General features: G+C 37.2%; 1 protein-coding gene across 2 annotated transcripts in view; it reads right to left on the bottom strand.

Annotated features, from left to right (window-relative positions):
* NAV3 (neuron navigator 3) overlaps positions 1-26291 on the bottom strand; it is a 531757-nt gene that overhangs the window by 390360 nt on the left and 115106 nt on the right. For both annotated transcript variants that reach the window (XM_048300218.1, XM_048300219.1), the window contains exon 2: positions 6149-6553. In XM_048300218.1, the coding sequence (XP_048156175.1) occupies positions 6149-6220 (72 nt within the window). In that variant the 5' untranslated portion in view covers positions 6221-6553. The remainder of the gene's footprint in view (positions 1-6148; positions 6554-26291) is intronic.

Consider the following 26291-nt stretch of genomic DNA (forward strand, 5'->3'; position numbering starts at 1 on the left):
AAGACCAGTCAGTCTGTTTGTTTGTTCAGTGGGGAGAGAAGTAACCAACCCAAATGAGACACCACCGCCTTCTCTCACTCGACTCTGTAGTGCACATCCCAAGCCATGCTGTATACATACATATAGAATAGCACTCATTTCAGCTATCTGATTACACAAAAATCTGCCAGCAGTAACAGCTGCAAAGCAGCTGATCTCCTTCCAACCAGGCAGTGATGACACCCTGTACAATTTTTACTTAGTATTCCTGGATAAAACCAAGTTTTATTCAGTTATCAGGCACACATTGATAGCAGCAACTATAAGATAAAACTGATAGTGATTGGGAAGGAAAGCAACCATCTACAAAACAGAGGCATACTAACAAAATATAAAAAAAACAGCCAGCCAGTATCATTTTAAGAAAAGAATTAATTTAATCAGTATTTAAATTTTTAGCTGTTTTGGTGCAGCACTGGGACAAAATTCTTCCCTTTAATCAAGTCTTTCTTGCAAATAGTGGTTTGGGGAAGGCAATGGAAAAGTATAAAAGAGAAATACGTACTATCTTATTTACATTGTGATTCTCCAAAAGGAAGAAAAAGCCCTGTTAATATGCAGCAGAGGACATGACTTTATTTTATACATTATTAAATATGGGATTCATATTTCATAAAATGATATTTAACTCCATTTATTAAGACTGTGTGGTTTTTTTTTGGTTTTTTTAAATTTGAACTTCCCTAGCAGTGTGCACAGAACAATTTCAGAAAGTGAGAAGAGTCAGCTGGTGGGGCCCCAGGGAGGTTTGATAGGCAGGGAGATAACTCAAGTCTTTCTAGCAAAACTTTTGAAACAGAAAACACATGGAGTATGGAGGGAGAAAGCTTAAGGAAAGGAATGGCAGAGATAATATATGACAAGTTGATATAAAAAAGCAACTGTAGTTTTATCCCTACAGTCCATTTCTTCTTATCAGCTGTGTTGGCTCTTCTTATCTGTGCCTAATTCTAGGGTATCGAAGAAATAAAGCAAAAAAGGAAAAAATATCTTCCCTCAGCCCTGATGACCCCTCACCATTCCCTTGTTGCACTATTTTTGATTAAAACACTTAATATATATCCTAATAAAAACCCCACAAAATCCCTGCCAGTTGTTGTGCAATACGGGATAAGAGTGAACATTGAGCTTAGTGAATCACTGATTCTTCAGCAGATCTGCAGACCTCCAGCTGTTTGCAAAGCATCTCCTGACAGACACAGAGGAGCAGATGGACAAGAGCTGCACAGAATATACATGTATATGTATATATGTGTAGGAGGGGCTGGAGTGCATGAAGGGAGAGAAAGCTCAGAGCAGCCTCGGAGAGAAATAGAAACAAAATGGGAGAAATCAACCTTCTCGTTCACATAAAAAGCAACATCATTCAGATCTCAGGTCCTCAAATGAAAATGCACTATTAAACAAGAATAGCAACAACTCTGGCCTGCGCAAGATTTCATGTCATTATTTTTCAAAACACTTGTTGGATGACTACACATTTAGTCATAAAAATTAGAACTGAAGTGTGAAAATGGGGAGCACAGACACAGCAGTAGAAGAGTGCTCAGGAGAACAAATTATGCTTCTGGCCCCACTGCCTCGTGAGGACAACATCTGATTTTCCTGAAATGTTGTCTCGTGCACTGAATATTGACTAGGACAAAGGAGACAGGGGATGGAGGAACAGTGTGGTGCACATGCTGATTATTCCTGTTATATCTGTCCCTTCTATACCCTCTCTCTTGATTTGTTTTTTTTAAAGGATTGCATATCAAGACCGCCTGGTGCTTTTGACAGTAAACTATTATTTTATCCTATCAAGCAATATCTGACTGATTCTTGGACTTTTAATTAAACTCCAAATGGCTACCAGAGAGATCAGCAAAACATCTAACACTAGACAAAGCTTGTTTGGTTATTTCTGCTAATTAATTATATTTAATTATTGCCCAGTAACAGAGCCTTGGTGACTATTTGAAAGTCCCTCCGAGTAAAGTGGCTCATCTGCCTACCAAAAGAAAGACAAGAAAACAACGTCATTTGTTCTGAAAACAACAGAGATTCTTATACTTTCTCCTATTTAGCTTTCTCATATATATCTTTGCGGAGGAGGTGGTGCAGTGCTAAAAACTACCCTCCATTTTCATTTGGTTTGGATCCATATCTAAACAGAAGGATCAAGGCCTTCTGTCAAAAGAGTTTAAAAGAAATGTGATGAAAAACTATCCCTGTGCCCATAGCAAGAATTCTGGGTGTGCAGAATTCCAAGACATGGATAAAATGTGTCAGCAAAGGCACAAAGTCTCCTCCTGTGGAAACAAGAAATTCTGCAACAATATCATTCCTATTGTATTCTGCATAATGGATTTCAAATCCAGGCACACATCTTTTAGTATGTGTCAGGACAGGGACTCAGAGGGCTTGTCTGAAACACCCTAGACATTGTGGAACAGAAAGCAGTAAATTAGTTGGCAGACAAAGCAGATATGCCAAACCTTTAAGGCACAGAGTATTACTGTTACTGGGAAGCATTTTGTACATTCTTATAATTCTGAAACAGTTTTACAGCTTTATGCATGATCAAGTACATAAATGATCTTTGAGGAGACAGCAACCTGTGTTGTTTACTTGTGTGCTGCCTCGCAGACATCCGCACGCCCACAGTGAACCACCGTCAGGCTCCCACCCCCAGCCGCCAGACTTCAGCAGGGCCACAGCTGCAGCATCATTCTAAGGCTTGGCTTTGCCTGCCTGCAGCAAGCAGGTGTTTTTTGAAGATACAATATAACCTGGATAGTCTGTCAAAGAAATGGCCACAATGGGACTTTCTTGTAGGGAAAACATTAAAATTAAATAACTGGAGTAGTCAGGAAATTCTGAATATGCATTTCGCAGATTGGCTAGCATAAACCATGTATGTGGCAGATCACAAATTGCAATGTTGATTTTGAAAACAGAAGAACCCTTCTGAATGGTGAAATGCAGATAGAAAAGACAGCCTCTTTCAGGTTTTAAAATGGTTGTTTGCAACAAGCTGTCTAGAGAAATCTGTTATTCAAAAGGCTAGTTGGTGGCTCTCTCTGCGATGTGCTAAAATCATGAACTTGCACACCATACTGTAAACAGCAATATATAGATCTGCTACTTATTGACATTTCTGTCCTAAAGCCTTTAGCTTTATCATACTTATTAAATAAGAAATCACAGTACACTGTGGAAAGGGCAAACAGATGCTGAAGCACAGCATTTAACCTGAAATCTCTACATGGATGAAGCTGCATGGCTGGCACACCAAGCCTGGAGGAAAAAAGGCATCTTTTGGATGGAGATACCATGGACACATAGCCCTTGGGCAGATAAAAATGATGGACATCCCAGAACTACCTGTTCCAGCTCATTCCCAGTTTCCTGAGGCTTTGCATCCAGATAGAAGAATTTGTAGAAGGAAGGCCTATGCCTGTTTTCTGTAAGAGGTCAAATTAATTACAATGGTCTTTCTAAAACCTTTTTCCTTCTCTGCACTAGTAGCCTGCCTCCCTCCTTTTCCCAACACTTCAGCCACAAAAATCAGACTACTGCTTCCACATGGCTACCAAAAGCTCACACTTCATGACTAAGCTACATCTTAGACTGTGAGCATCAGCCCAGCAACACCTGCCAGTCCCACAAACATAAGCAGGCTATTGCAGAAATCAATAAAAATGTCATTGCATCCTGAAGCTACAGGAAGGATAAGGAACTTGACAATTCTGCAGCCACAAGAGAAGTATGCACCTATTTAAAATGCAGGTGACAGCATTTGATGGGTTTTGAGCCAAGGAGTATATTTGAGTGTCATACACACTAGTAATATGAAAAACGATTTAAATATAGTTGTTCAGACACAAATCCAGACCACAGAAAAATAACCCTATGCTATTATATATATAGCATAGCTATAAAATTATTAGACAAGTTACATCCCAAAGCACAGTCTGCATTTCTAAAACTACCTGAGAAGTCTTATATGGAGCTTTTTTTCTCAATTTGACTTTTTTCCTAAATTGCTCATGCAGAAAACGGTAACAATATATTCTACAGTTACACAACAGTTGAGTCTTTCAAGAACACAATATTTTTTTATTTATTGAAAGGACATAAGGCATCCAAGAAATTCAGCTTGACTCTTGCCTAGTTTGATCCAGGTAGTGGGCAACTACAGGACCCATGGCAGCTAGTAAGTAAGACAATATTTCCTAAAGTGATCTGTTTATTTAAAATTTTGCTTTAGAGACAATGCAGCAAAAAGAGCCAAATAACTACTACTTCTTATGTTTCACTTCTTATGTTTCACCACCACCTTTAAACCCTTTTTTTTTTTAATATTAGCCTTCTATAATGATATTAGCATACGAATGATATTCAATTGCTAGTAAAGATCCCTGAACGAAATGAAAACTAACAAGTCTTCTGTTTATTATCATCACATTTACTTCTTCAGCATCAACCACAGCACAAAAGCAGAGTCTCTTAGCAGCTGCAGAGCCTTTGGTGGTCATTGCATAGTTCTACAGATGGATAAAATATCTACAGACTAGCTCAAAGAAAAGATTTGACCTTGAGGTACAACAGATCCTCTTTGAAACAAACCTTCTCCTCCTAAGCAATCCAAAGAGTTAGTGTCTAGGAGTGAATCTGCAGGCATTAGACATGATGGGAAAAAAATTCTTTTAAAACAAGAGGGGGATTGGAGGAAAAGGGGACTCAAGCATACTTGGTTCCAGGTCACAAAATAATGGTTCAGAAAACAGTTCACCAGACAGTGAGATTAATGTAACATTTCTCAGCTTTTCTTTTGTGCCACAGAAGGGTGGGAATTATAAAGTGGAGAAAGTCCCATGCTGTAAACTAATAATCTTTTATCATATACCTCTCCCTCTCCTCCATTACACGAAAAATGCTCAAAGGCTGAATATGTTTTCTGCAATAATTTCATCGTGTGTTAGTATAGTATATTTCCTACAATTCTCTGCACTTTAGAGGGTTATCGGCTATGACTTAATGACTTAGATTAACACATACAAATCTCGGAGACACTAAAACCAAGTATTTGATTTTATAGGATTTAAAATTGTCTTATGTTGTCCATAAACTATACCAGTTTCTACTTTTTCCCAAATAAGATCAAAATGATTTAAAACATTAGACAGAAACATTCATACCAAAAATTTTAAAAAAAAAAGGTGACCCAAGCCAAAAGCATTTATTATAAGTCTGTGTAATAATGAAGCAGATAACCTGCACTTCAATACATTATTTGGACAGTCCCACTGAACCTATGCAATAACTCTAAGAGGCCAGTAAATCTCACTTTAAGGCATTGTATGAAGCACACCACAGCCTCAGATGGTACATCGGAATATATTCTCTCTGCTGGCTGCCAATCAGTGCAGGCCTTACCTTAGAACCCAGGCAATAAGAAAATTAGAGTGTTTTGAACTTTTAATAAACTAGAGATTAAGAAAACCCACAAAACTAAGCAAACAAAACGTTTTTTCAGGAAAAATCCATCAATGTAATACCAAAATACCAATAAAACACGGGTCTTTCTATCATCCCCCAAAGAAATTAAGGCATCAAATTGAGGTTCATGAAATAGGCACTGGAAATATTTCTAGACCATAGTATGAGTAAGTAAAGGACATGAATACAGAAGGTTAAATTTTTAGGATAGTCTGTTGCAGAAGCAGGATTTCTGAAAGAACTTCCCATACCATGGAAGCATGAATTTACATGCTTAAACTGCCTTGGATACTGAAGGATAAAAATTGAACAAAAATACATTATCCAGAACTACTCATAGAACAGAATGAGAAGGGTATCTACCCACACATGCATAGTAAAAAACAATGATCTCACACTGTCTTAGGCTGATGTCAGATTTTTGCTTCAGATCAGCAGGTCAGCAAGTACAGGTTTTGACAGACAGTTTGCTAGAAAAATTCAGAGAGTTTTCTGTACTGCAATATTGTGTCAGCGTAGAGTCTACTCTATCCTCAAAAGCATATTCATTTCCAGTTTCCTAGAAGTCATCAACAAATTTGCAAGTCATTCAAATATAATTAAGTATAATTAAAACCAATCTTACCTTCTTTTGATCTTCTAGTTTATGACTTACTGGATTCCTTCCATGTTTGTTCATCTCTGAAGATAAATCCATCACATTCACTCCTTGCCCTTCAAAATGAAATCGGTTCAGCAATGCAGCAAACTAATCCAAAAAACAGGGGCTACAAACACAGAAACATGGTGCTTTTTTCCATCACACACCATCTCTGAACATCAATGACTTGGAGAAATGAATAAGAAATGCATTGATTGAGCTGAGGAAAACTTTGCAGTTCACTCTTGAGACTTTCCAAATCACCATAGCGTTTTAAAGAGCTGATGCTTAAGAAGAGAAATAGTCATCTGCCACTTTTAACTCCAACTGCTATCTGTATCTTTCTTCACAGGTTTCCATTTTACAGGAGGTTACATCCTGACTGTAGACCTGTTGAGATAAAAAAAAAGAAAAAAAACCATCAAGATTGATTTACAGTTTTCTGTCACACTGTAACTGATTGATTATCTGTCTTCACTAGGGGGGTGTGAGTGTGGATTTTGCATGGGTTTTGTCTTGGTAGTTTTGTTTTGGGGTGTTTTTTTCTTTTGTTTAGTTTTGGTTTGGGTTTGTGGTTTTGTTTGTTTTTGTTGTATTTTTGTTTGTTTGTTTTTGTTAAGTGATACTGGAGTTTCATTTAGTACTTGGCAGGATGAAATAATATATGATCCCATTCATTCCCCTCTACATCACTGTGGGCATAGAGTATTCAACTCAGAACAGCTAGTGAATTCCAGCTACCAATGTAAAGGAAAAAATATAGGAAAGAGAAAAGCAAAGACTATTTGTCTAAAATACTGAAAATACTAAATAAAAAATGGACCAAAAAAATCCTCCTTAAAATACCTCATCCCACCCCTAAGCTTTCTCATTGTGATCCAGTTACAAATAGGAGAAAGACACAAGGGCGAGATAGACACAATGAGACAAAATCAAGAGATCAATATTGATACAAAGAAGCACTGATAGCACAGTGCCCTATGAGATACAATTTCTTCCCCAGACTGAGTGTTCCAACAAGAAACAAAATTGTAGTTATTCTCAACACTACAATGTGAAGCACCTATTCTTACCTATTTTCATCTTCATATACAATTGAACATGATAGCAATACAGGACTAATCAAGCAACAGGGACAAGTCCTTTCCAAAAATAACTAAACAGAAGATGCATTCCCCTTGGAAAATCGCAGGAATATAAACAATTGTACACTAAGATGCTATATGAGAGAACACATACCCAGATAGCTTGTTACCCAAACACAACTTTAGCCTGGTACATCTTACCAGCATATAATGAATTTTGCTTGCTATTCTAATTTTTGAGAATCACCTCCTTCTGCAGCTAAGCAGTGTATTATAAACATGCTCACCAAAGTAAACTCAGATGCTTAGAGAGCGTTTTTCTACTCATTATTAGAGCATCCTGGGAAAGTCAGTGAAATAAAAAACAAGACTAAGGCATTAACTGCCCATAAAATAGGAAGCAGTCATTAAAACTATGCTGTTAAAATCTTCCATAAATTTAGGATTTTATTGGATTAAGAAGCAGATCAGATTCAATAGTATGCTATAACCTTCCCAAGCACACCTAGCTTTTCTCACTCTGTTTCCACAGAATCTGATGCACAGCAGGACAGAGCCAGATATCACTCTCAGGTGCAGCCTATTCCCACCCCACCTGTGATTTCCCCCATTTGACAGTTTCCCAGATCCACAGAATGCACAAAACCATAATGCCAGGATGCAGGAAGATGAAACATGAGATACCGCTGGCACGGATCAACATCTGGATTTATGCTTGTAACAATTACATAGCCAAGATAAGTCAAAACCAAGCTGCTTAAACCCAGCAGTTCCTCTGATTTTTCTCTGGTTCATTTCGTGGTCAGACATGTGAATTTTATTACTTTCCATGCCTGGCAATTAAGCTATGCTAGGCATTTAAGCTATTCTGTGAAACTGCATGGTGTTTTCAAGCCAAAGTTGGACAGAATGCAAATAATTTTGTTTGGGCTGCCCTCATTACTTTTAACATGCAAAGCACAGGGTGGCAACTCTTGCTTGTTCCATTCAGCACACTGTTCCATGGTCTTCAGCCTTTTCAACATAAACAGGTAATTAAATGCTCTTGGCTGGTAATTTTTTTTTTTTTTTTTTTTTACAGTGGCATCCAATTTATTATTTACCATTTTACACTGGTATTTAACATACACACAAATCGCAGAATAAAACATCCAGAGTCCTAGACAGCATGATGATCACACACTAAATAATAGATTTTTACTAGGTCACCTAGAAATATAAAAGTCAAGATGATTTAGAGCTTTTTTACTATTTTATTCTCTTAACAGACACAAAAAAGTCATTCAATAACAATTTCTAATAATTTACAGACGCTTAGAGTAAAATAGTCTTCCAGAAGCATTTAACAGTGCAAACACAGGCCTAAAGGAAGTGGAGCAAGCTATCCAAGTCAGGAACATCCTTAGACTTTCTTGCTAAACAACACAATGAGGAAAATACTATGTTGAAATATTTGTGATGATGGGGGGAGGTTAGTGACTTCCTCCTCTAAAGAAACTACAGAAAGCATTCAAGATGATGAAACTTCTGGTTTAAGTACCTCAAATACTTGCCTTAAATTCAGGTGGACTTAAGTCAGGTGAAATATGCCTGAAATAACTTTTTACTTCACTGTAAGCTACAGGTTACTGATAGACTAGTAGGGAAAACCACCAGAATATATTCTGAGAATCATCCTCTCTATACTACCCTTATTATCAACACAGATAGTTCTTGATAAGTTTACACTGACAGAATTTTCAGAAAGCAACCAGAATCTTCAAGCTCTCTGCAGGCTTTTTCCATGTAGCAGTAGTAGTAATAATAATAATATTTTCCTGTAAGTGGCACATTCGGTAAAATTTGGTGGAAGTTAACATAAATATCTTTACAGAGTCTGGGTGTTGCAAATCAACCTGGTCGAGAAGAAGGTTCAGGGAGGGTGAGTTGTAAGCAACTACTGTTTCAGTTTTAATGGTTCTACAAAATCTACAATGAAAAAGTTGCTGTACAGCTGTAGGAAAAATTCAGATAATGAGTTTTTTTCCTGGGTTTCTTCCCATTCTCATTGACCTTCAGATGTATTAAAACTACATGAGCACATAAGGTGCATTCTAGTGGCTGCCTGGGAGGCTGCACACCAAAACACTGCTCCGTGGTTTTTATCATTGCCAAAGGTGGGAATGAGGGCTACGTTAGAGACTCAACAGATTACTTTCTTTTCCAAAATCCTATTGTGCCCACGTGGACATTCTCAGCTTTTGCCATACCAATAAAGCAACTTTGAGGCAGCTCTAGGTATAAAACTGTGACTGCAATTTGTGCTTTTCAAATTTTCTTGTTTGTGTACAGGATAAGTCTACTGAATTGCATCCTGGGTATTATAAGCAGTGCTGATAGTGTTTTATGCTTAAGATAGTTATGTTTTTATTAAAAAAATTCTGGAAATCTAAACAGAGAAATTATTTTCTGGGTATGCTGATAGGAAATGCCGTGCAAATTTTAGGACAAACCAGCAATTTTCAGTACTAATAGCTCATTATTTAAATGGACCTTCTAGTTTATGTGCAGTTATAATAGATGTGGAATTTGGGGGCTGGGAGGGAGAACAAACTGAAGACAATACCCATTTACCTGTTTCAAACACAACAGTGTCTATGCCAGGACCCAAAGCAAGTGCTATCTGTAAATCTCAGTGTACAGCTAAAGCCAGCCCCAGATACAAACCAGCCTTTGTTCTGGTCCACCAATGCCAGGGATGGCAGCATTGCTGACAGAAATGGTGGGAGAGTGTCAAGACACCCTGACTCCCTTGAGATTGGCAGTGGGCACATCTTGTGCAAGGCATGCTCTGCCCCACTGTCCTCCAGGTTGATAGTTCAGGCAATAAAAATAAGGCTCACCACTAACATTCTGCAAAATTATTCAGCTTCACATTGAAGATAGCTAGGTCAGGAATACCAGGGATGTAACTTCCAGGCTTGATATGCTCCTATGAAACTTCTAGGTGATGTGGCACCCCAGTGTGGCTCTAATAATTTACCCTTAACAGTAGTTTCACAATGGCCTTAAAAACTAACCATGAAAGCTTATCTTTCTTTGTAGTCTTTTTCCACAGGGAGAAAGCATGAAGGGTCTCTTATGATCAGGCACACAAAGAGTTATCAGAAAAGGAAGATGATGTTGACTCTTGGAGGATTTGAGAGCAATGCCAGAGAACACTGCTTTTAGCCAGCATTCAGAATAAGAAGCCAATATCTCTTCTCTGCAAACATGTATGATAGAAGTGCCATAGAAAGGCTTGTCTGCACCAGATAAAAGCAGTCTGGGAAGGCAGGTGGTGAGCCAAAAAAATATCTCTAAGCACTGATGCTTGCCTACAGAATTATTTATTCTGATACAAAATTAATTCTGCTCCAAACACACGCCTGATTCATGGCAATACAAAAAGCTGCAGTGTTTCAGCTCTTTCTAATAAATGAAATGGTGTTTACTCAGATAAAAAGTGACCCCATAAGGACAAGTCTAGAGATGATATTTCCTTTATTAAGTGCGTGGCTGAAACATTTTGTATTATTTCTGTAAGTGCTGTTACCCTATCCTCTGCATTTCTTCATAGGGGAGAACTCTTCTTCAAGATAGAATGCTATGTGGAGCCACCACATTATCAGTGAGGATAGAATTACAACTGTTTGCATTGTTCCTGGCTCTAGTCAACGTATATTAAAACATTTATTTTCAGATTTGTATGGATTAAAAAAAAAGATAAAGAGCAATCTAACATTTACATCCTTGCAATGTTTTTCTGCAAAGAAGGATGCCAGCTGCCTCAAAATCATCAGACTGAATGCACAAATTAACACTGGTGCACACAATGAACTAGAAAAAATGAATTAAAAATTATGTATATATACACACATATATATGAGACTGTTCTATTCTCAGAAAGCATTATTATAAATGGTACAGCAACTCAAATCTTTTTGGTTTTCTCAAATTCTTTTTATCTTACATAGCAACCTCCATCAAACAGGCTGAATTCTCCTTACAGAAATTAGAGCTGCTATTACATGACAATTTTGTTTCAGGCTTGGAACCAGTACGAGACAAGAATGCCTTTTCCATCATCCAATTCTTTTGCCACTGAGTATCAGAGATAAAGAAGCATAAGAAACGGAACACAAAATACATTTTTAAGAGATAGTCCAGTCTAGCCTTTTACTATGATGTCTCCTAAAGATTTGTTGTGAGGGATGACAGTTGTGTTGCATGCACAGTACTCTGTACATAACTGAGCACCAGACCCAAATGACATTTGGTTATCTTACCCAGCACTGCCCTGCTACATATGCAGTCTCTTAAGAGATTCATAAAACGCCTACATTTCACTGTGCCTTACAGCACTTCTGCAGACATGCTGTAAAGGACAAATTCCACCTGAAGAGTTATATAAATTTGACCTCTGGTTTCAGTAGAATATTTCTCCATTTTTATTCAAACTTGTTTTGAATGTTCCTCTGTACTACTGAAATAGACTAAAACAGTATGGTGTAGCTTTTACATTTCTAATGTTTGGGAAATAATAGGAAGAATGAATATTCCTTATTTATTTACATGCTAAATACTTGGCAATATTTGTATTCTTTTTTATAACTCTGCATGTATAACAGAAGAGCTACCTTAAAAAAGAAGATACGAAAATATTCTCAAAACCTACCAAAAACATGGGTGGAATATGAGAAAGAAAGACAACACTGAGGTGGAAATCAAGGGGAATACAGAAAGCATATTCTCATATTCTAGGTATACAATGGAAAGAGCAAGCAAGAAAATACAGTCCAATCAAACAATGCGAGTACACCTACATGGATCTTAAATTGCTCTGACCCATTAACTGAAGCAACGTCTTTATGCAAGAAAACTATTTATGAGGCTCATGAGAAAGAGAAAGGCTAATCAAAAATAGCAGAGAGCTCACATACCTTTGAAATTTTGTTTCCTAGGGAGCTATTAAGCCTTCATTTTTCTTGCTTTTAAGTTTTGATTGGCATGCTGAAAAGAGATGCAGCTGACCTGTGTCTGAGCAGTGGTCCATCTTCTGGGAGTTTTAATCATTTACAGCTATTGTTCTAACCAGATTACCAAGACATAAGAAATCCCAAAAAAATTACTAAACACTTTTGGTGAACTTTACAAAATTTCCAGGAAGAAAAAGGCCCTGGGCTTTGGGAAATATGTAGATATATGGTAGCTCTATGGAGACTAATATATCTGGTATTTTGCAATACCCCATGTATGTTAAAACTTTGCTACCATCCATGAATGGAATGCAGCCCAAGGGGAGGTTTTCTCTCAGGTTCATAGGCTGTGAATGTGATAAACAGGAGTACACAAAGTTTCACATATGTTGCTATTTTGAGCAATTTATATATTCAAACACAAAAAACAACATACTGAGGGTTCACCGGTTACTCTTACCTGAAACAGTTAAATCCACCTCCCCTATTTTACTGGAAATAAGAACTTATACTCCCCAGTTTGATAAAACTAAATCCTTAAAACTTAAGAATAACATTAAATTACACATCCTCTCTTGATCTATCAGGACTTTCTAAATAACTCAATTGCATTAAAGATCCAGCTGCATTTTCAGAACATTTTTAACTGAATGCCTGTTACAAGTGATAAAGCAAAAATTCTTACCTATGCTCACAGACAATTTCACAGGTGCTTCAAAAGCTGCCAATTAATTATTTCAGTATTTATTTAGTGGCAGCCTTTTGAGGTAAACCCCATGCTCATCACTAGAAATTACATATAGGTGCTGATCAAAGATTGCAAAGAGTGCTCTGCTACCTCAGTATTCAATCTGTGTCCAGAGCAGTCTCTTGCAATTAAATCAGTTGATTCAAACAAATATGTGACTGGAACAACAGCTCCGAGAGACTGCAGAGCAGAGACAACTGACTAAATGAGACTGCTAACTGGGGGTGGGGGAAGGAGGTAAAGGGGGGGGGAAAGGGGATACAAAAGGACTGTAAATATTTTTTAGAGGAAGAGCTGAGTGACAAAAAATATTTCAAATATTTGAAGACAAAAAGCATCAGTAGGTGTATTAACCATTAACTAAAAAGATGACCTTTGATGGGAGAAGTTTGTCCTCACAATCACTGCATCACAGGCAAGTTTAAATTTGGGCTGGGAAAGACCTTCTGGGTAAATTGCTTCCTGGTCTGCCAGTGTAGAATACATTACTACATTGTATTTTCTAATGCTTTGTTCTGGTATTACCCTAAATTCCCAAGTGACACAGCTCACAGTGCTTGCCACATGAGAATATTAAACAGCCCAACAGAGATGAATCCTCTAAGTTTATCAAAGGATGGGTATACCGACTTAAATTTTAAGCTGGATTTTACATTCTTCAAGCAATTTGTATCAATATTTACCAACATAGATAATTGCTCACTCCATATATTTTTACATACTGATTGTAACCTTACAATTTTAAACACATTAAAAATCTTCTTTTATTAATATGAGTATGTAAGGAAACCTTGATTTTTGACTTATCTTAGGTCTCAGTCCATTCAAGTGAAACTCAAATAGACCTTGAGAGTACCACATATACAACTGCATTTCAAGATGTCAAAGCACTATATCCATTGTTCCCAAGAATCGCAAAGACGGAAGTGTTACATTAAAAGAGCTTTAACTAACAGTAACATGGACTGGAAATATGGAATATCTAGAGAGTCTTAAGTGCTACTGAAAATGTAGAACTAAAAAGGGTTTGAGGTAACATGTAGGAAATAATTGTTATGGGAAGAATAGGTCTTTGTGTCTACCTAGAGCATGTGTCCACTCATGAATGCCTAAATTGTCTCAAGACAGTAATGTACTCAAAGAACAACATCACACTCCACTTGAAAAGAGATTTGCATCACTAGGTACACCAAATTATCCTGTGTCTATGAGACAGTCTTCGGTTGGATCCATCTGAACAAACAGTTGCGTAAGTCTAAAATCATGGCTCAGTAGTCTCTCAGTAGTTTGAGAAAATAAATAGGCATTTTTAGAATGGAATTCCTCTCATCCAAACTAGCTGAGATGAATCATGACCTAAAGGGCTTTGGAATGCACAGATTTTTGCTGTATGTATGAAATCAAGTGAGAGGAATCTTTTCCTTCAAACTACACATCTTAAGGGATGGAACATGTGAGCCTCATACATTCAAACAAATGTTAGGAAGCTGTTTAAAAAAAAAAAAACAAAAAACAAAAAACAAAACCCAAAAAAACGACAAAGTCTAAACACACCAACACATCTGATCAAATCCTAGTGGAATAATCCCATACAAGTAATCTACCAGCCATCTCTTCATTCAAAGTGGATGTACAGGAACAACAGATCTTTTCTGGTTTGTCACAGGTGAAAATGCTGGCTGCCACAGTAACTGAGCTACTCTTGGGGAAACATATCTCCTTTCACAAAAAGTTGCCTACAACAATTGCTTCACTGAGAGCTATACCTCTTCTTTCTTAGAAGTTTAATGTTGACTTGGCAGATAGTTTTTCAATAGTCTCACGAAAACTTACCTGATTCCTTTTAAGTACAAAAGGCACAAATACACCACAAGTACTTCAAACTCTGTCCTGTTTTTCATTGTTTATGTTAAAGAAAGTGTATTATATAGCTACTCAAGTCAACAATAAACCTTGTTGTGGTTTACCAGTGATATTCTCCAACTTAGTCCTGCTAAAACCACTCCGCACTTGTTTCCTTCTCCCCCTGCAACTGCGAGGACAAAAGGCATAGATCATGGGTTGAGATAAGAACCATTTACTAGAAAGAGCAATGAGATAAGAAAATCAACAGGAATAGCAACAGTATTAATAGGAAAAGGTATAAGACAACAAAAGGATCTACACAGAAAGCCTGCAACAATAATCAAATACCAAGTAGCTCTTCCCCACCACATCATCTACCACTGGAAGGAACGTCCTTCTCAGAAGCAAGAGTCCCTTTTCCCAACCCCAGGCAATGAATGTGAGATGATATAGACAAACCTCCTAGTCATACCTCCTCAACTACTGCAAAAAATTAACTCTATTCTAGCCAGAAGTAGGACACACGTGAAGGCGAAAAGTAGGCCTTTTGCTATTTTCTTTTAAACCTTTGAAACAGCTTTGGGAGGTTTTTTGCCTCTTAAGGTGCAGAACATTTTTCTGACACAGTCTTGTCTTACTAGACATAGCTTGGCCTATTTCTGTAATATAACACTGACGATCTCCTCATCACATCATACAACTACTTGCCCTCAAAACACAGTAAGTGGGACAATCTTATGACTTCTACCTGTGTAAATACCACCCCTTAGATCTGAGTAACATGGATCCCTGACCCAGCTACAAGTTCCCTCCTCACCCATATCCTGCATTTATATTTAGGGGTTCTGTGATTCTTTGTCACACAGCTAGATTAAAGAAATTTAAATCAAAGGCTCGGTTTGCAACATGTTTTATAATAATATTTGTAATATCTTCTACTACTTACTGCATGAATTACATCATCTGTAGGACTTTTGATTTTTTTCTCATATCTAAGTAATTTTTAATATCTTATAGTACTGCAAAATTTCCTCAGATCCTGAAAGCTAAACTGTAACAGTGAGTTTCCACTTTTTGTTAATCCTCCTTCTTCCAAGCTAACTACAGGATCTATGTAGTGATTTTAAGACCAGCTGAAAATTAAGCATGATACAGCTGTATGCTCAAACTCTCCTTTCTCGCTCTCTCCCACCCTGATGGAATGGGGTGGAGAATCAAAGTAAAACTTTTATGTTAAGAATAATTAATAATTAAAATTGATTATAACACTGATCTACAACTCAGACGAGGTGAGCTACCAGAGGTTCTATTCCTCTTTTCAAACAAACACATGTTCCAGCCTTTCAAAAAGTGCCAAAAAACTGTTTGAAATGTGCAATAATTAAAGAAAAAAGAAATGCTAATTATCAATGCAAACAATTCTTATTTTCTCTGTTGAGACAGCTGTCTTGTAATTTGCCCTCCCAATTATTAAAATGTGATTAATGTCACAAACACACTGCTGAATTAGACCACAAATGTGCACTGCTTGTACTGCGGTATTTACATCTAAATATTGTCAGTCTCCTGGACACTATTGGTAATCAACACGCAGAATATGTATCATTTAAGATAAAGAAATGCAAAGGTCAGAGATCATCCACATTGACAAAATAAGCACAATTGCTTCTTGTGATCAAACACACACAGACTGTGAACAGTGTTTTGCTGGATAATATTTGTATCTCATCTGTATAATAATCCAAATTTACCATTTGCCTTACATAATCAGAAATGAGGTATGAAAAAACTCCAAAGGAGAGATTTAGCAGCTGGGCTGAGTATGCATTTTAAGAAAATCTGGTTTCTGAAATTAAAACCTCAAATTTAATTATTTTGTTCACCAGATGCTCAGACTGGCAAAAAAGAAGACTGAAACAGTTCTGTAAAATGCATTATGTAATCTGTCACAGAAATAACACCTATCTGAAGAACTTTCTGTAATTAATTGCATTATAAAATTGTGTGTACAAATATTAAAAAGTTTCACCCTAAAAAGATGTCCCAGTCCTGTTAATTTTTGATGGCTGATAACATTTCAGAGTAAAAGGGTAATCCTGAACATATTTAAAAGCTTTTAAATATATGGCAAATGTCCATGAACTACTATTTTTATGCAGAAAAATACTCCAAACTTTTTTTACACACTCAGTGTAAATTTACACACAAATTCAATGACTGGTATTAAATAGCATGCACACAGATCTCAGACAGATACAAAATCTCAACGTTTATATTGTACATCAGTTACGTTCCCATAACTAAACCAATTTTTTTCTTTTAGTAATTTAGATGGAGCAGTCTAAACAGCCTCAACCAAAATAAAGATTGTTACAGCTATTACTGGATGATACTAACAAACATGTTGAAATACTGGTACAGTATTGATTTGTTTTTAAAAATTGAGCACTGCTTCCCAAATCCAGCAAATTTATACAAAGCAACATGATATGAATGATGACTCATTTTACAAAGGCTTATACATACCAGGTGATGCAGTAAGAATGCATGATTTTCATCATGTCACTGTGAGATTCTGCATGAAAACACCGAATTATTACTACTTACAAATTTCTACATTCTTGCTGTTTGTAGATTTAAAAAAAAAAAAAAAAAGCATCATATGAGTAGAGGTTAGGACAGAAGAATAGGCTCAGAAAACAATGTCTTTACCCAAGGCATGGATCACATTGCAGTGATAGAAATTTAATGGTTCTTCAGGAAGCATAAGGAACAGCCTTACTCAGGAGACCTCTGTTCTCTACACACATTGAGAGGTGACAGCTCATCCTTACCAGAAACCAATACAAGGAGGAAAGCACTTGCCTGAGAGCGTTAAATCCCCGGCATGTTAGATGCCTGCTGTCATCACAGACAAGTATTACCATGCAGCCTACCAAGCTAGCTCAGATATTGCAATTCAGACAAAGAGACCTTTCTATACTTCCCAGCACCACAAATCAAGAACATCTCTGTTTAATTTGAGCCTCTCTGCTTTTACTAGTCTGGCAGCCCACTGCCTAATTCCCCATACCACCGCATCAACAAGCCAAGTCTGGACTTGGCAGGCAGTGGGGAGCTGCACAGGCAGCAAAAGCAGTCCCCTGGAGTGGAAGGGAACACACAGCTTTATCCTGCCAGATTAGGAGCAGTATTGATTGGCTGCAAGACTATTTTGCCCAGATGTCCTCTGATAGAAAGTGAATCTCTAATATTGAACCCTTGAGTACAGAGATAAAAGGGAAAGCTGTGAAATATTTGGGGTTACAGAAGCATTTGAATAAGCTTTCTCCAAAACAACAGCAGAAAGAAAACCAGTCTAACTCAGCAGCTAAGCATTTATGCACACAACATTCCCAGATAATAGGAAGCAGAACACAGCCTTTTGCACAAGAATCAGTGTGAAAATTCATTACCTGGTCATTCAGTGTAACTGAAGCAAACAAAAAGCTTGATAAAAGTTTGAGATAGGGATGAGTAAGTAAGATTTGTAAGCAATAAAACATACACTCAACGATATTGTAAACAATTATTAACAAAAAACCATCCCTAACTTTCTCAGCTAGATATTTCTATGCATAACTTCTCAGTAGGTTCAAATTGTAGTCTAGTATTTACAGTCTAGAGGAACTTCTTGCTCTAAGATCAGTAAGGTTTATTAGCACTCCATTGCAGTGCTGGACACCCACACTAAACATCAATACCTTCAACTGGAACAATTACATTCTGCTTTAAATATATCTCAACTAATACATGAAGGAAACATCACTGAGAGCAGTATCAGGCTCTCTTCTGATGAGCCATAAAAGCAACTGTTATTTGCAAATGTTAAAAAAACCCAAACCTTATGTTTAAAGCAATTTTAAAAATCTGGTTAAATCTCTGTATTACGAACATACTTGTTTACCTTGAACATGCTACTAATTTGTAAGAGTGAAGGAACAATGTCATGCCTCCCCATCCTTACCCCTTTTTTATTCTCACCCTTTAATAAAATGAATTGAAACAAATAAACATAGCCCATTTCCATGACTGCCTCACAGAAATTGGACTAGGAACAAAGATAGCTTATCTGGGCAGTTTACAACAGATGTTAGCAGCATAACACAGTCAAAATGCAGAGACCCATATTATAATTTATGACCTGAAGTTATTTTCATTAAGTACTTATAGTGACATCTCTCTGCATAATATTTTCAAAAATAAAACATAACCAAAACAATGCTGATGTTTTATAAGCAAACCACTTTCTGGTCCAGCCCCTATAATCAGGCTAAGAAGCATCTTAGCAGCCATTTGCGCTTACAAGAACACAATTTTCTATCTCCACGTGAAATGAGAAAAGAATTAATGACAATGACCATGAGATTCACGTTTCTTCACCTTGTTTTGTGAGTTCTCTTTCCTTTATATAAAAATTGTTGTTGTGCTAGATAAACCATTTAACACCATGTCCTTCATTAGCACAGAATAAAAAACAAAATGCAGAGAAGATAGTCTCCATCCTGTTCACAGCAGGCAACCACCCATAGAAAACAAAAAAGCTATTATCACAAAAGCAGGTATTAAACATCAGTTTTAGCAGAACCAGAAGGCAAGCTGGTAGCTGGAGGCAGGCCATCTAGGACAGGGCAGAGGCACAGGCAGGATAACTTGCTGTACTGCTGCCCACAGTGCATATGTTCTGTGGGTACAGGATCAGGCAGCGTTGTCAATCTGGCACCTCAGAGGAGCCCTTAGTTCTCTTGCACAAGTATTTAGAAATGGTTTGCCGTTTTCATGATAAAAAACTTTTTCTCATATATTCCATTTATATCATGCCCTTTGCCAGACAATTTCCAAGTGCTTAGTATTAATTAGCTCTCAAAAGGCATATTTAAAGAATAGACAATCATTACATCCACACTTCTATCATCTGTGGCACAATGTGGTGACAACAACATGACAGCTACTTAAAAAGCAAAATATAATAATGGAGAACCTAAAGCTGCTGAGGCTAAATTCTCTTAAGCTCGGATTTTCAAAGCCCATTCAAGGCCCCAGCTGAGCTCCTGTGGGCTTCTTTGAAGCTTCCAGCTCTCCTAATCAAGCCAAGGATCTTTTTTCAAAGAGAAATGAAAATCTCAGTATTATTAAACCCTATTAAGCACATACCTTTGCCCAATCCTGGCTTTATTTTTGTTATTTGGGTGTTTTTTGAAGTTTCTATGCAGTACTTACAGGCATTTTTTGTTCCCTATGAATATTTTGCACTCTCCTACTTTCTAGAAGGATATCCTATTACTGCATCACAGATTTAAGAGTATGTTTTCTATTTACCTTCATGTCAAATTTAAAATATGAAATTAAGATCATACACAAAACCAGGATGGAATAAGAATAGTGAAGGAAGCAATTATCAGATTATATTTCAAGTGTCTGAAAAATGCATAGCTAGACAGCACCTGGCAGGTAGGCTATAATTAATATTGCACAGTTGGTTTGCATTGAAAAGACTTAATGTACTAACAGTGATAATTAATTTATAGTTATTTGCTATTGAGATATTTTTCTTGTTCATCTGCACTACTTATGATATATTAAGTCCACTTTTTTCAATGGCAAACACTGCAGACTAGCACAAGCACTAGGAACTGCATTGGAGGAGCAAGAAAAAAGCATTTCAGTTTTGTCAGAACAGCAAAATACTATTTTAAAATATCTAGTATGGATATTGAGATGGCATAGATAAATTACCTGTAATGAAAGAAGTAGCTGATGCTAATAACCAAGCTAAATTGGTAAAATAACCAATTAAAATGTCATCTTTAATTAAAATGCCAATTAGAGCAAAGGGTTATTAAGAAACATGCCAGTCACTAAAACTGATGAATCCTAATTCATTTACAGGATGTCTTTTCTTTAGCCTTCCCCAACAGTAAGAGCCCTTACCCAAAATAAAACCAATCTCTCATTGCCTTTTTTAACACACATTGCATTCAAACTATTCCAAAAGGCAAAAATTAATAGTGCTACAACACAAAAAAATAAATTAACCACCTTTTAAGACAAAGTGAGATCCAAAAGGGGGGGACAAATACGCTAGCCTGAGGGTAGCTTGGTAAGGCAGCTGATATGAAATGCAGATCCTTCTTCCCAGCCCCCCCATCTCTGTAAGGAAGTCATCTTCAAATTTCAAAGCTTGTGTAATGAGGAGCCAATAAAACATTATAATCTGCTAATGCCTATTACCACTGATTCACAGGACTTCCTTTCCCTTCAATTAACCCACATCACACAGATCACCATGGTTTACTAGACAGTGCATGAGGATGGGGATTACACTACCATTGACATAACACACACAGTAGAAACAGAGCAATAATACCTCCAACAACCCCTGTAATTGGAGCTGAGATATTGTACTGACAGATCTATTAGCATCAGGTCAGTGGGAAAACTTCTGGATTTCAAGCTTACAACAGGCAGTTTTCTGATTCTGTGTTTTCTTCCCTGTTTAGCTCAGTGGGCTTTGGAACAAGACAGCATCTTATTTTGGTATCTCAGTATTGCTGCATTCAATCACATCAAGAAACAGTAAATCCATACATATAAAGTAGTCCACCAACTGGATATCATGCTGTCTTCCTTCTATTTCCTCAAAACCAAAATTTAGCAAAAAGGAACACAACACAACCCAGTGAAACTCCATTCACAATCTGAAAACAGGCTTCCAAATCTAGAAAGCAGCCAAATGAACAAATATGCACACACACACATAATTATTCTGCTTCAATGTGCCGACTTCTTTGGTTTCATCACAGCCTAGCCTTCCCCTGCTCTGCCACCAACACTCCCTTACAGTGCTTCATTTAAAGATCTCTTCAGAAAATGCATTTTATTCCATGAATATGTGAGCCAGCTAATCTGTTCCCAGCCTAATCAACCTTAGCTTCTATGGTTTTACCTTCCAGGGTAAAACTTACCTGTTTCTACTGTACTATACTACAATACTAAAATGAAGGATTAGGTGACTCAAACCGTCTCTGTAGTTTTCTCATGAACCATGAAAACAAAACAAATGCAACAACAGTGCCTATTCATCACCTTTATTTACAGCTTCTTTCTATTCCATAAGTTTCTTTCATTAACATGTAATATTTCTAATACACAATATTAGAAAATTCATAAATCTCACACTCCTAATGTGTTGGGGGTTTTGTTGTTGTTTTTGCAGGTTTTTTTAACTAAACAAATTTTAGAATGCCTATATTTTATTACAGTTCTGCCTAGGAGAACCCAACTTCATTCCAGTCTGTTAAGAACTGTTGAGAGAGACATTACCACCCTCCTCATCAAAATCTCGAGAGTCATCACTGACAGAGCTATAACACATTTATTATGCCTTCCTCCATATTGCCCGTTGACATACAATCTGCCCTTTGATGATGAAATACGTAAACTGTAGAGGCAGAACTATGAGGTTCATATTCCCCTTAGTTCTATCTCATGAAATTCAGCCACAGAGACAAAATCTGTGTGATCCACTCCTGCGCTCCAACCAGGCCACCAAATATCAGACTGGTTTTATAACGCAATATTTGCAGGAAAATGAGTAAGTAAAAACATCAAAAAACTTATTACTTAAACCTCAGAAAATTGCGTTTCTGAAAGATTCATAAATTGGCAACTAATCACAGAATCAACTAGTTTGGAAAAGACCTTTGAGATCATTGAGTCCAACCTATGGCATTACCTCACCTTGTCAACCAGACCATGGCACTGAGTGCCACACCCAGTCTTTTCCTAAACACCTCCAAGTACAGTGACTTCACCACCGCCCTGGGCAGCCCATCCCAATGCCCAATCACTCTTTCTGGGAAAAACTTCTTCCTAATGTCCAACCTAAACCTCCACTGGTGCAGCTTAAGGCAGTGTCCTCTTCTCTTGCTGGTTGCCTGGGAGAAGACACCAACCCTCACCCGGCTACAGCCTCCTTTCAGGGAGTTGTAGAGAGTGATGGGGTCTCCCCTGAGCCTCCTCTTCTCAACTCAATTGTTTTATCTTTACCATTGGCTTGCTTTAGCAGAGGTTTTCTAACCACCATAACAGCTGGCTTAACTTGTTGATATATTCACCTAGTAGCACCATTGTACTTGGCAATCCATGATCCATGGAGTTCTACTGAAAGTTCAAAAATTCAACCACGTTAACCAGTTCACAATACTGAAAATGGCTCTTTCAACACTATGTCGCTTCAAAACAGATGCTCAGAATTTTTGCATCCTCAAATTGTAGGCTAAATCTTCCATCCTAGCCCAGCACAAGCAGGGGAAAAGGGGTAAAATTCACATTTACACTCAGTGCATTGGCCACAACAGGTCCTCAATGAAAATTAAAGCAGTCCAGAGACTGTTTTCATTTAAAAACAGTCTATGCAATAAAACACCATGCAATTCAAAGAAGCCTCCTTATCATCTGAGGAACTGGAAAGTAGAGGCATAGTCCAGCCAGAAGTTTTGTTCTGTGAAAATTTCTTTCCAAATCAAGACATGATGGGAGATGAGAGAGAGCTACAAAAAAACCCTCAGGGCACTCCCATCTCTGGGAAGAAGAGCAGAATTGGACTTGCAACTAACTATGCTGTGCTACACTATACCATACTACATAATGCCCTACCTCCGTAACATTTATTGCCAGGTAGAAGTCTCTTGGTATTATGATGTTTTAGGTGATAAGTTATAATGACTTAGTAATGAATAAACTGAATATTGGTGACTGAGAATATTCAAGTCATTTTTAATTACTAAAATAAGAATGAAACCTAAAAACCACCAATCTGACTTCATAAATAAGGTAGTGTAAGTGTAAATATACTTCAATTGGTTTATTTTGGCATACTCTGTAGTGAAAATAGGCAAGACAAGCTGTTTAAGATCAGAAAGTTTTCAGAATCTAATAGCATGTTGAAAGAAGTGCATCAAAGCAGACTGCAATGGCTAAATAAAACTTCAGTACATCAGAAACTTCACAAGAAAAGAAAGCAAACAAGCCATACCAGCAGAAGTAGAAGATCAAGAACAGAGACATCTAGCAACAACATTAAAAAAAAAAAACCAAAGAAAAAAACCCACCAAATCCCAAAAGTTCAAGCTCTTTACTACTGGGCATCCCTTCTTTTACTGCCTTTAGAAGTATCTTTTTAACATACCTGCCCTTGGTTTCCAATAAATCAACTGATGAATCATTTGCTGAGTTATTATACAGTTCTTCCTAGCAGAAAACCACTAGTCTGAGTTATAATTGAAGCAGAGGTTACCACAATTAGGTTTTAAAAACTTAATTAATCTACAACCAGTATCCTTGCTTTAAGTATAGATTCTATAGGTCGTCTTGAAAAAGACTATGTTAATTAATAACATCCTCTCTCTGGATTATTACACTTTCAGATCTAACAAAAGCAAAGAGAACTGGCAGAAGAGTTGGCATCTTAAATTGTCCAATAGAAACACAAAACACTGAGAGGAATATGAGATAATACAGCTTCTAACAGTGAAGTAGTGACTGCATCAAAACATATGAAATGAAGAGAACTAAAGATACAGTAAAACTGTAATTTTTTTATTAGTATCTTCTATAACAAATTCAGAGACACATGCTGCACATGAAGTCATTGAATGTATGCATTAAATATAATTTGTTTCATTCTGAAATATTGCTTCTTCAGAAGAGATGAGAAATACACTATTAGGATGATTTGTCAGTCTTGTTCATTGTTGCATGGAAACGTATTCAACCCTAACTTCATGAGTTGCAGTCCATCCCTGGGAAACAAGTTTTTCCCATTCTGTCCTCTGTTCCATATATCTGCATCATTTCATCACCAGGGCCTGTTCACCTGTACAGAACAGATTACTTTTCCAGGAAAAAGACTAGAGACTTGATCCTCTAATTCTCTAATGCCATCCAACTCTCTTGTAAGCCATTTTATTTTCATCATGCAGCTATGCTTGCTGAACATCCATAAAATGTGTATTTTTAAAGGCCTAACACATGTAAAGACTTGTCACTCTATTTGCCTTTGTGAATGCACACTGCTGAGGACAGGATACCTTTCAAGAAAAGCTCAGAAGAAAAATACCAAAATCTTCACCCATCAGTTTTTAGTTTGAGTTACTGCTTGAAAAGCTTCATACGAGTCTATTACCAGGTCATACTGCGTATTATGTTAGCACAGGACTGATCATATTGAAGCACACAAATTTCTTTTCACATCACTACACCACTACTGCCACTACTTAATTACATGGGATTTGTACACCACCCAAGCACACAGTGATACTGTCACAGTACATCTGGAGTTTGACAGTCAGTGATGTCCTGTCTATCAGTCTCCTCATGCTTCAGGAAACAGAAGAACACCACACATCTGGTGGTAGAGCTTCTTATGATCCTCATTTGTATCTGAAAACAGAGGACTAGAGCCCATCTCAGCAGAAAGATTATTCCAGAAACAAGTACCCATAGAAAAAGATGAAAGTTTCATCCAGCATCTCATATTTCCCTATTGCAGTGATATTTTTCCTTGATACAGCCAAAAATCATCTTCAGGAAAATATGTAAAATTACTTTGTTTTCAGTTGGTGATAAGCCTTATCAGAAACTCCTTCAAAGCTCAGCCTAAGCTCTGCTACACACAAGCATACACATCTGTCCTGTACCTCCCAGACTCTGAGTGAGGTGAGCTGTTCACACTGATGTGTCTTTCCATACCCTCTTCACAGCTTCTGTCCTTCAGAAGCCCATGTGCCAACCTGGACTATGGCATATTTATACCCTTCCTCCTTGGAGACTCCTAATGCTATTAATAACTCTTCTCAAAGCATTTAGTATTAGACACTACAAAAAATGGTATTTTCTCAAAGATCCTGCTGAAGATAAACATCCCAGAGACTCCAACATCTAGATCAATTTGACAAAACCGTCCTGGAAAATTTAATTTGATTATAAAATGTTAAGGTCACAGGAAGAAGGAAAAACAGCCATTTAGCATGAAGTGACTGAAATATTTACATAGCTGAAAAATTAAGCAGCACAATGCACAACAGAGAGCCTGAAGGACTGGTATTGTTTAGTCCTGACACATGACTCATAGCCTTAAGTGCAGTTATGTGCAAAGCTGAATCAAGTTGTTTTAACATTTTTATTCATGCAGTGGAAGAAAAACCCAAAACAAACAGAAAAAACAGAAAATCAAATCCTGCCACATGACCAAAGGCAGCAAAGGCAGCAGTTCAACAGTTTACCTGACAACTCTACATGTCCAAGACTGTCTCCATTCTCTCCTCAAGGGCATCTAAGGGACTGCTCTCTGCTGCCAGCACCAGTCCTGTGACTACACTAATGAATCATGGAATCTTTTCTCATGATGTGCA

This window comes from Corvus hawaiiensis, chromosome 4, assembly GCF_020740725.1.
Source record: "Corvus hawaiiensis isolate bCorHaw1 chromosome 4, bCorHaw1.pri.cur, whole genome shotgun sequence".
Taxonomy (NCBI): Eukaryota; Metazoa; Chordata; class Aves; order Passeriformes; family Corvidae; genus Corvus; species Corvus hawaiiensis.